Genomic DNA, 13,380 nt, shown 5'->3' with positions numbered 1-13,380 from the left:
ATCTTAAAACACATGGAGATTAGACAACACACTTCTAAATTACATATGATCAAAGAAGAAATCTCATGAGAAATTAAAAATATTTTGAACTAAATGAAAATGAATCCACAACTTAAAATTTGTGGAAAGCAGTTAAAGCAGTGCTTAGATTGAAATTTCTAGCATTGAATGCAATATATATAAGAAAAGAATAAAGATCTAAAATCAATACTCTTAGTTTCTATCTTAGGAAACTAGAAAAGGAAGAGCAAATTAAATCTAAAGCAAGCAGAAGAAATTAAATAATTAGAGCAGAAATCAATGAAATTGAAAAACAGGAAACCAATACATAATAGAAAATCAATTAAACCGAAAGGTATTTCATTGAAAAGCTGCATAAAATCAATAAGCCTATAGCCAGGCCAACTAAGAAAAAGAGAGGGCACAGATTTTAACTATATGACATGGTGGAAAAGGCAAAACTATGGAGAGAATAGAAAGATCAGTAGTTGCCAGGGGTGGGGGTAGCGGTGATGGGAAGAGGAATGAACAGCTGAAGCACAGAGGATTCTCAGGGCGAGGAAACTACTCTGTATGACACCATAATGATGGATACATGTCATTCTGCATTTGTCCAAACCCATAGAATGGACCACACCAAGAGTGAGCTACAAACTATAGACTCTGGGTGTTTATGATGTGTCAACATAAGTTCATCAATTATAACAAATGTGCCTCTTGTTGGGCAATGTTGATAATGGGGGAGGCTGTGCATGTGTGAGGGCAGCAGGAATATGGGAAACCTCTACCTTCCCCTCAATTTTGCTGTGAACATTAAACTGCCCTAAAAATTAAATTTAAAAAAATTGCATATGCACTAAGGCACTTGGACTCATCAATATCCTGGTCACCAAGGAGTCCAGTGATCATGCACTTGGATGTGATGACGACAACGTCAAAATGCAAGTCAAGCTTCTAAATATTTACTCTCGAGTTCTGTTCTTATCTAGTCATGGATTGGTAACGAAAGTTCAAGGACCACAGTTTGAGCGGCAGTTACGCTAGAGAATGTTTAAACTAAGACTAAAAAGAGGAATAAGAATGTGCAAATATCTACAGAGAGTATGTGCCTCATCTGAGAAACAGAAAAGTCCAGTATGCCTAAAGCATGAAATGTAAACACAGAAGTGATAAGATACAGCCCTGGAAAAGCAAGCAGGAAACCTGAGAGCTATTTCATAAGAATTTAAACTAATGCTACCCAAATTTTATTCATTACAGCCCCATCTTAGTACATACACGTACCTACAATTTTATAATATGAGTTACAACATAACCATATTATATATGCAGATATTATATACATTATACAAACATATGTGATATAATCACATATTATATAAATCAATGTGACTTATATTATTAAAATAAATATAACAAAAATAGAACATAAAGGGATGAAAAGAACTTAAAATTTATGTTTTAATTATGGTACAAAATTTTGTTCTCACAAAAATTGACTATCATATTTTTAATGAAAGTATAATTTAAAATGCTTCATCGCTTTTTAGGATCTTATTTTAATACATTGTGACAGAAATTCAAAAAGTTAGTTCTCAGATCAAATTGCATATTTGACTCTTCTGGCTATCATAGCAGAAAGAGATGCTTTACAAACAAAGATATTTTTCTGATTTATAAGAACAGATCTGATTTTGTGTATCTTGCCAACTGAAGAATCATGTGATCATCTTTATACTTATATATTTGGTTTGATATTCTCAAATTTCTCCCAGACTTATCCATTTTGTGAATATTACTTAAACTAGACAACAAATCATAAATCCATTTAAACATTCATGTTACAGTATTGTACAACACTCAGAAAATGAACAAACAAAGCATGCTTCCCTCAGGATACCTCCAGTACCAAATGACCATCTGACACATACAGCAAGGAAGTAATGAGTAAATAACTAGTAAACAGGACTGGCTATTAAGTACAAATGTCTTAGCATTTTAGATTAAAAGGGAAATATAAACAGAAGTTTCAATGTTTGCACCTTGCATCCTAACATCACCTTATGCATCACTCTACCTTGAAGACTAGGGGAGACATCATTTAAAGGTCATGGGAAGCCATTAAAGTAGGGAAAAAGACAATCATTTTAACAAAATGCACTGGAGATGAGCAAACTGGAGTGAGGGAGGCCAGACTGGAGGCTATGATAATCACTTATCTAGGTAAGAGATGATGGCATCCTAGATTGGCGTGTATTAGGTTTGTAAGGAATACTGTCGAAATTGTGAAAAATTGTGTTACTTGATCTTACTGCCAAATTTAGCTCTGTTTATTCTAAAAACAGAAATGTTTTTAACCTATTCTGAGTGCAGGATATGCACAGTACAAAATACCCAGAATAAAAGATTGTTTCATTAACTCCAAAAAGTTTGTAACATTCTACTCAGGAATGTTAATTCAAACCCCTAATACAATTCCAAAAAGAATCTCCCCAAAATATTAACTCTAATGTTCAGAAAAGGGAAAAGAATAAACAGTATCATCAAAGATAAATACAACCATTTACTGGAAGTTTTCCCCCCTTGGGGAATTTTTACATTTTCTGTGGAAAGACTAGGAGGTGTTATGTGGGGGAATGAAAAATTGTTATTCTAAAAGTATCATGAGAACAAGATTGGCAGCATTATGAGATTACTGCCAGAGGAATTTTCCACTAAAATAGACATTTTAAAGCTTAGCAATTAGAAGAACTATAAGACTCATGAATAAAATCCTATTTTTATAATGGATATCAAATATTTAGAAGTAGTGGATAAATCATGAAATTCCTAAGTAACCAGAAAGTACATTGTTATTTTTAATATAGTTCATTACCTTATTCCCTACCACCACTCCCACTCTTCAAAACAGCCCCTTACTCTGTGCAGGTCTTCTCTTTCTCCTTCCACCACAGCACACACAACACACAACACACAACACACACACACACACACACACACACACACACAGCAACAATCAAAGACTGAAATCAACTCAGACTCCATTAAAATTGTGATGCAAATTTACTGTAGGAAATGAAAAATGTAAATCATATCTCCAGTAACCCCACCAACCCAGAGATAACTGCCAATACATTTTATTACAACATATTAGTTCTTAATCTTTTTAGATCAAAGATCCCTTTGAAAATCTGATGAAAAATGTAGCGCTTCTCTCAGGTAAATAAACATTATATTCTTTGACACAGAATTTTAGCAGCTCATCAATAGATTTCAAGTTAAGAACACTTTATATATATATTATGTTAGACTTTGTTTTGTATTATACTTTTTGTGATATGCTCTCCCCATTTAACATAAATAGATAATAATTTTCCTATATAATTGATGGTTTTCAATAACATCAGTTTAATGTCAGTACTGTAACTGTTTAAATTAATATGGTATAGCTTATAAACCTATCTTGTTAGAAGTTTAATTTTCTCTATTTAGGGGCTATTGCATGTATGATATGCTCATTTCTGATATATTAAATATAGTGAATTATCTTAAAGAGATCAAATATGACAGTTATCAAATGTACCTGGTTGCTCAAATTTCACTACCTGAGAGCTAGACAAAACAAATTCAGAAAACAAAACATTCTTCCAGATACAGGCCATTATATTAAGTAAGAAAAGCTAAAATTACACACTCCTCATTATTATTTTAATATGCATTTCCTAGACAGTAAATTAGTATTTGACATAAACGTTCACTTTTGTTTTTTCAGAAAAATCAACTAAGCAATACAAAAATTTTCTGGGTACAAGAATAAATAGGGATCACACAAAAACTTGCACATGAATGTTCATAGCATATTTTGTTATATATTCTAATATAATTCACATTAGCCAAAAAGTGGAAACAACCTAAATGTCTATCAACTATGAATGATTGACCAAACTGTGATATATATCCAGGCATATGGTAAGTCTTGAAAACATTAGGCTACATGAAAGAAGCCAGGTCAAAAGGCCACATACTGTATGATTCCATTTATATGAATTATCCAGCAAAGGCGTATCTATAAAGACAGTGAGCAGAGTACTGGATGCTAAGGGCTGGGAATAAGGAAAGATTTGAGTTGACTGCTGAATGGGTATAGCGTTGCCCTTTCTTTTGGTGGGCAGAGGGTAGTTCTGGAACTAGATAGTGGTGATGGCTGTATAACACAGATGGTATAAACCACTGAATTGTATGCTTTCAAAGGATGAATTTTATGATGTTTGAATTTTATAATATTAGGTTGGTGCAAACATAATTGCAGTTTAAAATGTTAAACTGCAAAAACCGCAATTACTTTTGCACCAACCTAATACATCTCAATAAAGCTCTTTAAAAAAAGAGAGTAAGTATGAATAGCATGTTCATGTTAGTGGTTTACTTCCAAGGAAGTATAATACATTGAATGCACTTAAAAATAAATTTACATAAAATATTATTACATAAATTCTCTTTCATGATTATGAAGATATTTTAGATCTTGTTGGACCTCAGGACCATAGAAACAAAAGCTATTTTCTGATACTGTACTGTAGCTAGAACCATGTAAAGACAGCTGAGTAGACTCTGAAATCCATGGCCACTTATGCAGAAGCTACTTTTCAAAATAAAAAAAACCTATGTTAAACAGAAAAAACCCAGTTACTGGTAACTTTCAGTTATTTGAAGTCAAAATAATTAAGCTAAATCAAACTCTGAATCCAACATTCCACATTCTACCCAGATAAATACTATTATATGAGATAAAGCAACATGCAACATATGCTGACAAAGTCAGCCAATTAATATGTTTGATCTCATACAACTCATTAAACTTTACTGTGCCTCAGTTTCCTCATCTGCAAAATGAAGATAATAAAATATCTCTTTCATGAGGCTACTGGAGAATTAACTGAATTAACATATATGGAGAGCATTTTGAATAGTATCTGGTACATAATAAATACTATATAAATCTTGGCTAATATTTACAACATAGAGAAAAGTTCACAAATCCACAAGGGAAGATGTACCAGTATCTCAATTACTTTTAAATTATTATTTTGTGACTTTCATGTGCATTTGCAAAACCCATTAACCGGAAGAGCACAGCCATTGTGTGCCTTATAGCATTTGGTAAAATATTGAACTGATATGCTAACACAGAAATAGAAGATCTGGAGAAGGAATAGATTTCTTTAGAAAAGGTCACATAAGCTCAAGAAGACCAGTGTCTCTTTGATGACTGGGAGATATATTTGGTCTTCTTTAGTCTGGAATTCTTACCTTTAAAGAATTTGGCTGAGTTTTTTGGTTTGACCCTTGACCGACAAACCAAGGACGTGTCTTGTGACTGACCCAGTGGTTCTCCAAACACAAGTGCAAACAAGAACTACTGGTTTTACATGAGTATGAAGCAAGTTCAATGTAGAAAAAAGTTAACATTTGTGTTACAACGTCTTAAATCTTTGCATGAATAGTGTTTCTAAATAAATTACTTTCCAAGCTTAAATATTTTAGTCTATTCAATCTCCTATGAAAGAGCCTAAGAATCAAATCACAACTAAAGGGTTGAACTTCCATGTATTTTAGTTCAAAAACAACAGATTTGATGTAATTCAAGATATAGCATCTTTTAAAAGTGATCCTTCTTCTTCTTGCCACACTAAGTGTCAAAAGGAGGTTTATCCGAAATTTGATGGGAAGTTCTAACACCACACGTGAATGGCTGTGGCTCACACTGAGGTAACCAGTAGATGTGTGAGGCATACATTTTTTGTACTCCTTGTGACTCAGTTGAGCGAGGACAGTTTTCTGGATTTACTTAGTGTTTTTCATGAACAAAATTTTGCATAAGCAAACACAAAATTTGTGTTATGGTCAAATTGTTCCCTAATATATCAATTGGGACAAATTCAATTTTTCAAAACAAGCATTACGGGCAGAGCAGAACTGACTCTGGAAGAGAATATTGGCCCTTAAGGAAAAGAGTCATAGTCACATTTTATCCAAATAAAGCAATTTTGGGAAACAACCAAAAAAAAGAAATTATGGGTCCCCCAAAACAGTTACAGTGTGGGTATCTTGTATATTTATACTACACTTTATTGAAAAGGAGAAATGCAGAGATCGCTCAAATGATACTAGACATTCAGTATACAACTTAAAATAAAAGTTGAAGATACAGTAACTAATGAGCAAATCAGAAGGCAAAGTTGTATGTCTACTATGCTCACAATTATACAAATAAAAAGCCTAGAAAAATAAACTGGAAGTGAAAAATAAAAATGTTAACAGTGACTGACTTGGGTAATAGGGCTATGAGTGGGTTTTTCTAATCCAAATATTCAATCGTAAGAACTGCTTTTAAAATGAAGAACACAAATTTTTAAGTTGTATAAAAATTCTACCCTAATCATTTTCAGTAATTTCAAAATAAATAAATAAATAACCAGGGTAGAAAGGTCCTGACAAAACTACATTAATTATACACAAGGACAATAATAACATGAAACATTACAGACTTGAAATAGAATTTTTGCACTTACGTTTTAGCTTTAACATTAATTCTAATATTCATATCCTGATGTGTCCAATGCTCTTTATAAGAACAAAAATTTCCCTCTCTTATAACTTCAAAAACTTAAAACTTCAAAACCTTAAAAAATATTTCCTCTCTTGTAACTTAACTAATTTCTGCTCAGAGGGAATGTGGTACAACAAAGGATTCACAGAACGAAAGCCTTTTTCCTCATTTTGGAAAGAGGTCTGTCAGGCTGGCTGACTGAGCCTACTGTTAGGTAAGGTGTGTGATAGTGCTTTGCCTACTATTAAAAGCCATATAAATGTAACCTATTGAAGTTACTGTTGGGGAGGATGACTTAGAAGAACTTTGCATAAATGTTACTTATTAATACTGTATTAAACACACTTGTCACAACAAAAGGACCAGTTAATTACTATGTGACCATGATAAAACTTAGTATTTGTCTTAACTTGCTTCCCATGTTTTTTAATCAGTGCCATTCCTAATGGTAAAATTACATGCTTAAATAAGAATGGTAAATTATACATCCTGGTTAATCTTGCCCTTTGCAAGTCATTCAGAAATGTCTTGTCCTTTTTTTAATGAATGAAGGTTTTATTTAGATATCACACCAAGCAGGGTATCCTATTTATAGCCAAACATGTAACAATCTGTCTTATCTTTTAAAAAATGTTTTTTATACTAACTAATGCACTATAAACTTAACCAAGTGAACATTCTATTAATGAAATTCTTGGGGGAAAAAACCATACATGACACTGATCCATCTTTCCTAAACTTTGAGTTTCAGAAATTTCATGGCCGCCATCCCTCCAAATAAAGCTGGCCATCTATGGCTGAAGGTTTTGCATCCACAAATTCAACCAACCTCAGATGCAAAATATTCAGGGGAAAAAAATATTACGTTGTTGCTGACGAGTACTACTATGTAGTTAGGCCTATGATAGTTGCGTCTATTCTGAACATGTACAGACCTTTTTCTTGTCATTATTCCCTAATAAATACAGATAACAACTACTTACATAGCCTATACATTGTATTAGGTATTATACATAATCTAGAGATGATTTAAAGTGTACAGGAGAATGCACAGGCTTATATAAGGGGCTTGCATATCCCCACATTTTGGTATCTGAGTGGAGTCCTGGAACCAATCCCCTGCGTATACTGAAGGACGACTATAGTTCCTCAAAGTTATTTAAACAGGTTTTAAAAAGGAGATCAGTGAATATGTTAGAGATGCTCTTGATAACAGTCAATTCAATAAAATACAGTAGCCCCCTCTTATCCGTGCTTTCACTTTCTGTAATTTCAGTTAACCTGTGGTCAACCGTATTCTGAAAATATTAAATGGAAAATTCCAGAAATAAACAATTCATAAGTTTTAAATTTTGAGCCATTCTCAGTAGTGTGATGAAATGTCACACCATCCCGGATGTGACCCATTCCTTTATCCAGTGTATCCACTCTATGTACACTACCCGTCCACTAGTCATTTGCTACCCTTCTCAGGTGTGAGATCGACTGTCGAGGTACCACAGTTCAAGCACCCCTTGTTGTACTTAATGATGGCTCCAAAGCACAAGAGCAGTGATGCTGGCAATTCAGAGATGCCACAGAGAAGCTGCCATAGAGAAGCCAACAAGTGCTTGTTAAGAATCATCAGAGCAACAGTAGCCTAATGTCGCAATACCTACACCACTCACCTCACTTCATCTCAAGGATGAGTACAGTACAGTAAGGTATTTTGAGACCACATTCACATAACTTTTATTACAGCATATTGTTTATAATTATTCCATTTTATTATTAGCTATTGTTGTTAGTCTCTTATTGTGCCTAATTTATAAATTAAACTTTATCATAGGTATGTAAGTATACAAAGGGTTCAGTATCCATGGTTTCAGGCATCCAATAGGGGTTTGGAACATAACCCCTGTGGGTAAGGAGGGACCACTGTGTGGCATAATTAAGAGTGAGTTCTTAACAGATTCAAAGCTCAAAAAGTACATTCTTGATACTGGTAACAAAAAAATATTTAACTCACAATTTATAACACCACACATGCAAACTAGTCTTGTGGTTGCTTGTACCCTCTGACTTTTTAAGAGTATGTGTACTTTTTAAGAGTATATGTTATTTACCGAAAATATTTTCTAACAAATGATGCCAATTTCTACCCTTTAGCCCATTTCTCCTTGTTTTGATCCCCATTAGTTAGCACACACCTCACCAAGAAACATCCACGCTTTAGTCATTGCTGCAACGTGCTGACAGACTAATGAAAACAATGAGCTGCTGATGCACAGTATAAAAAATTCCTCTAGATAAGGATTTGATAAATTCAGATATAGATTCTAGGTGTTACGTTTTTTGTAAATGTCCTTTTCTTTTTATACAGTATTCCAACTATAAGTTGCTGCCAGTGAATAATGATTAGAAACTTAAAAAAAGTTTTTTCTCTTATAACATTAAACAAGGCTAAACATTTGAAAGCTGAAAAGTAACAAAACACATGCTCTAGACTATGAGAATAAAAAAGTACAAGTATGAGAATAAAAAAACAGGTCACAAGTAATATAATGATCTAAAACAAATGGAAAACCAAATTTCTTCCTGATTTAACACCATAATATGTAAGTAAAGCTTCTGATGAAGATCTATAAGAAAATCATTCCCCTACTGATTCTAATTAAAGAACACAATGTATGTCAGACAGGTACTAGACTTATCGGGGTGATCACTTTGTAAGATATATAAATGTCTAGTTACTATGTTGTACACTGAAACTAATATATTATATGCCAACTGTAACTGAAAAATAAATTCTAAAAAAGAACACAAATCTGGAAAGTGTCAATCATAATTTAAGGTTTATCATTTAATGAAATATATTGTGATTCATACAACAAACTTGATAAGTTACTGAAGTTTATCTTTATTTCCTAAACCAAAACTGATGATAAAAACTTTTTTGGTTTAAGAACGTGGCCTGAAAATAAGCCAAATTATACCTATTTGATTGGCAATGAGTTCTTGCAAAAGAAAAGAAATTCTTTCCATTTTAAACTATTCATGTTATATAAAAATTACCAAATATTAAAATTAGAGCTCCTGTTAATGCGTTATTTTAGATGGACTAACCAATACTTTTAACCAAATATTTTAAAGATTTTAAACTTTAACAGACAAATAGAGAAAAACAAAGTTTTCACATGTATAAAATCTACAGGTAGATGGTCTTGTGCAAGTATGTAGATTCTGGAGTTAGTTCGTGTGAGTTCAATCTAGATTCTGCTGTTGACTAGCTTTGTAACCCCAATGAAATTATTCTACCTCTTTAACCCTACTTCTCTCATCTATGGTAGACATTATAAGCACTTGATAAGATTTACAATTATTCATACTTGTACAATTAGCACAAGTATGACCACATCTTCGGCAACCTTTATGGCTTCAATAAGAAAGAAGGAAGCTAATATTCTAGGCATTTCCATTAAACAGCTTCTCATACCTAATTCTGATTTTTTCCCTATACATATGCACACACTCAAACACGTTTTCTGGTAAAAAGCATTACTCATTACCCAAACTCATATGTTGAAATCCTAACCCCCAATGCGAGGGTATTAGGAGGTGGGCCTTTGGAAGGAGCTTAGGTCAGGAAGGTGGAGTCCTCAGGAGAGGAGTCAGTGCTCTTAGAAAAGAGATCCAGCAGTGCTCCCCAGCCCCTCCCACCAAGTGAGGACAGAATGAGAAGTTGTCAGCGTGCGACCTGGAAAAGGCTCTGACCAGAATCTGACCAAACTGGCCAAACTCTGATCTCTGACTTCTGGCCTCTAGAATTACGAGAAAATAAATTTCTGCTTAAGCCATCCTGTCTATGGCATTTTGCTATGGCAGTCCAAGTTAATACAGGTATATTTTCAACGTTAAATACATAATGGAAAATGATTCTAAGTTTTTATTTTGCTAAGTTCATCAGGCCCATACAAATTCATGGTTGTGCACAGTACTCAAAGGCTGCAAGGTATGTCAGAATAAGTTATGGTTAGACAGACATTACATTCCTGCCTACAGTGTAATTTCTTTTTCTTATTTTTCAAAAAGCTGCTTGGAACAGTTCTAGTTAGTTAACCATGGTGAGACAGACATTACACTCATGTCTACAATATGCTGTAAGTCATAACTTAAGGATTCTTACCTTTTGTATCTGCCTGAAACTGTTCTAGATGGCTCCTGTGAAGTAAAAATAATGACACATCAGTTTGGGTGTGTGTGCAAGCATACAATTCCAGATTATATAAAACAGTTGGTAGAGAATATCTAATTTTGAAAGAAACTAATTTGGAACACTTAACCATTACTTCTAAAAATTCACATTGCTGATCAAACAAAACAAGACCCCACATCTGATTTGTCAGATGAAACCAATCACTTTTTTCAAATTATATTTTTAATTTGGAAGTATTTTAAAAGCTCAGAAAATGGACAAAAGGAGTATCATTTATCACCCAGCAGCTTCAAATATTTTTAGTCAATGAACACTGAAAAAATGCATGATTATAATCCCCTCCCGTCTGTTTTATGCCCTCAATTTTATAAAAAGATCCAATTCACCACATATATAATTATTGCTTATTTTTAAAGACAGCTAAAAATTAAAAATGAGAGTATTTTTCATGCTGATTCTAAACTACCAAAAAAAAAAAAAAGATTGCTAAAAAGTTAACATTAACCATTGAGGTGAAAAAATTATTTCCCTGCAACTAACTGGACAGTCATTTCTCTGTTCAGTCTTTTAACAGCCCAGGTCTTTGGGCTTTGGAGGTCTTTTAACCTCCAAATATGAAGTGTGATCAAATAATATGTAAGTGTTTAAATTTTTAAAAATTTATTACAGTAGAAGACATATTGCCATTAATCCCCCTCAAAATACTTCCGCTCACTTAGAACACCTCCCATTGTTCCTTCCACTTTCTAAAGCAGTCTGGAAGTCTTCTTTCGTGAGTGTCATTAGTTGTGCTATCGTGGCTGCCTCAATGAACTTAATCAATTCAAAACATTTACCTTTCATGGTCATTTTATTTTGACTTTGGGGAAGAGCCAGAAGTCACACGGTGCCAGATCCAGTGAATAAGGTGGATGAGGACACACCATAATGTTTCCATTCGACAGAAATTGCCATATACCAGAAGCGATATGTGACATGGAGCTTTTCATTATGATCAAGAAATACTGTGAATGCTGCTGCCGAGTGCCATCCAACTGAAAGGCAGGGACCTTCAAAACGGGAAGGAACGAATCAAATCTTAGGAACAGTGTGTGACAAGTTTCAACTTGTTTGGTGCAGTCAGTCGGGTGTGAGCTAGGGTTAGAGAAGGTGTGTTTTATAGTGTGCCGTAAATCATGGATCACGCACAAGACATTAACGTGAAACTGGCAAACAGTTTCACCTCCATTATGACAATGCTCCGTGTCACACATCATTTCTGGTTTGGCAATTTCTGTCAAATAAAAACATTACAGTGTGTCCTCATCCACCTTGTTCACTGGATCTGGTACCGTGCAACTTCTGGCTCTTCCCCAAAGTCAAAATGATTCAGGACATCGAGGCAGCCAGGACAGCGCAACTAAAGACACTCACGAAAGAGGACTTCCAGAACTGCTTCAGAAAGTAGCAAGAATGATGGGATAATAAATATGTTCGAAGGGAGGGGGAGTATTTTCAGGGGGATTAATGGCAAAGTGTATTTTAATATTTTTTTTTATTTAAACATTCATTGTATTGTTTGATCACACCTTGTATTTTTACAGTTTCATTTTAATAAAACTGGTCAAAATTAAATGGTGAGTCTTTTTAAAAATGGCCATAACTCTTTTTTCTAGTTACTCACTAAACATCTCCAAGAGAGATCCTACAATTAAGGAATTTCTGATATGGTTAAAATCAGAGAATAAGCTTCCTTTAGAAGATGACCAGATTCCAAACTGAAACAGCAACTACTGACTGCACGGGGGCATTAAGGACACAGCAAAGTGGGGAAACAGTAGAGCAAACCATCCGGTTAAGAGAAAGATTTAGATCCAAGTTCCAACCCCAAAGGCTACTCTGTAGCTGTGGGATCATAAGTAAATTATTTAACTTTTATCAGTCTCAGTTTCCTCATCTCTAAAACAGGAATAACAACAACGTCTATCTTATTGGGTTGTTTTGGAAATTAAGTGAGTAAAACAATTAGCACAACTCCTTTGAAATTAACCAACTGCAGGAAGTCACCAGGTGACAGGATATCAAAATATCCACGTGTGTGGGCTTGACCCCTCAAGCAGGATTACCTCTGGGGAAGCCATGCTTTGAAAGTTGGTTCAAAGACATTTTAACCCTCCCTGGGCATCAGCTGTTCTTACAGCAGGGACAGTGACAAAAGCCTAGCAAATAAACTTTAGAGAGTTTCTTATCTGCCTGTCATTAAAATGGTGCCCCTAAAGATGAGGCAGATGAATCTTTGTACTTTGTATACCAAACGTGTAAAATAGATCTCCTATTTATAAAAATATGAAATCTCTAGTGAATAACAACAAAGAACATACTTTATAAAATCTAGTTTGTGAATTATTTTTGAAAGCATAATAACTGGATTAAAACGATTAATTACTGGTCACTTAGATACGTAAAGCAGATTTTTTAATCTACATTTCTTATTCAAGATATGCCCAGTTTTCTCTTTTTGGCATGAGTATAGAGATCACTTTAAACTCCATCTGTATCTGTCGATTTTGAAAACACATGGGAAGCAGGTAACCAC

The 13,380-nt window shown here is 34.0% G+C and overlaps 1 protein-coding gene across 1 annotated transcript in view; it reads right to left on the bottom strand.

Moving 5' to 3' along the window:
* PAWR (pro-apoptotic WT1 regulator) overlaps positions 1-13,380 on the bottom strand; it is a 97,796-nt gene that overhangs the window by 10,142 nt on the left and 74,274 nt on the right. The window contains exon 3 of the mRNA XM_019751255.2: positions 10,776-10,810. Coding sequence (XP_019606814.2) covers positions 10,776-10,810 — 35 coding nt within the window. The remainder of the gene's footprint in view (positions 1-10,775; positions 10,811-13,380) is intronic.

This window comes from Rhinolophus sinicus, linkage group LG02, assembly GCF_036562045.2.
Source record: "Rhinolophus sinicus isolate RSC01 linkage group LG02, ASM3656204v1, whole genome shotgun sequence".
NCBI classification, from domain to species: domain Eukaryota; kingdom Metazoa; phylum Chordata; class Mammalia; order Chiroptera; family Rhinolophidae; genus Rhinolophus; species Rhinolophus sinicus.
Note: the sequence above shows the minus strand (reverse complement) of the source record. Positions and strands in the feature narration are given on the sequence as shown.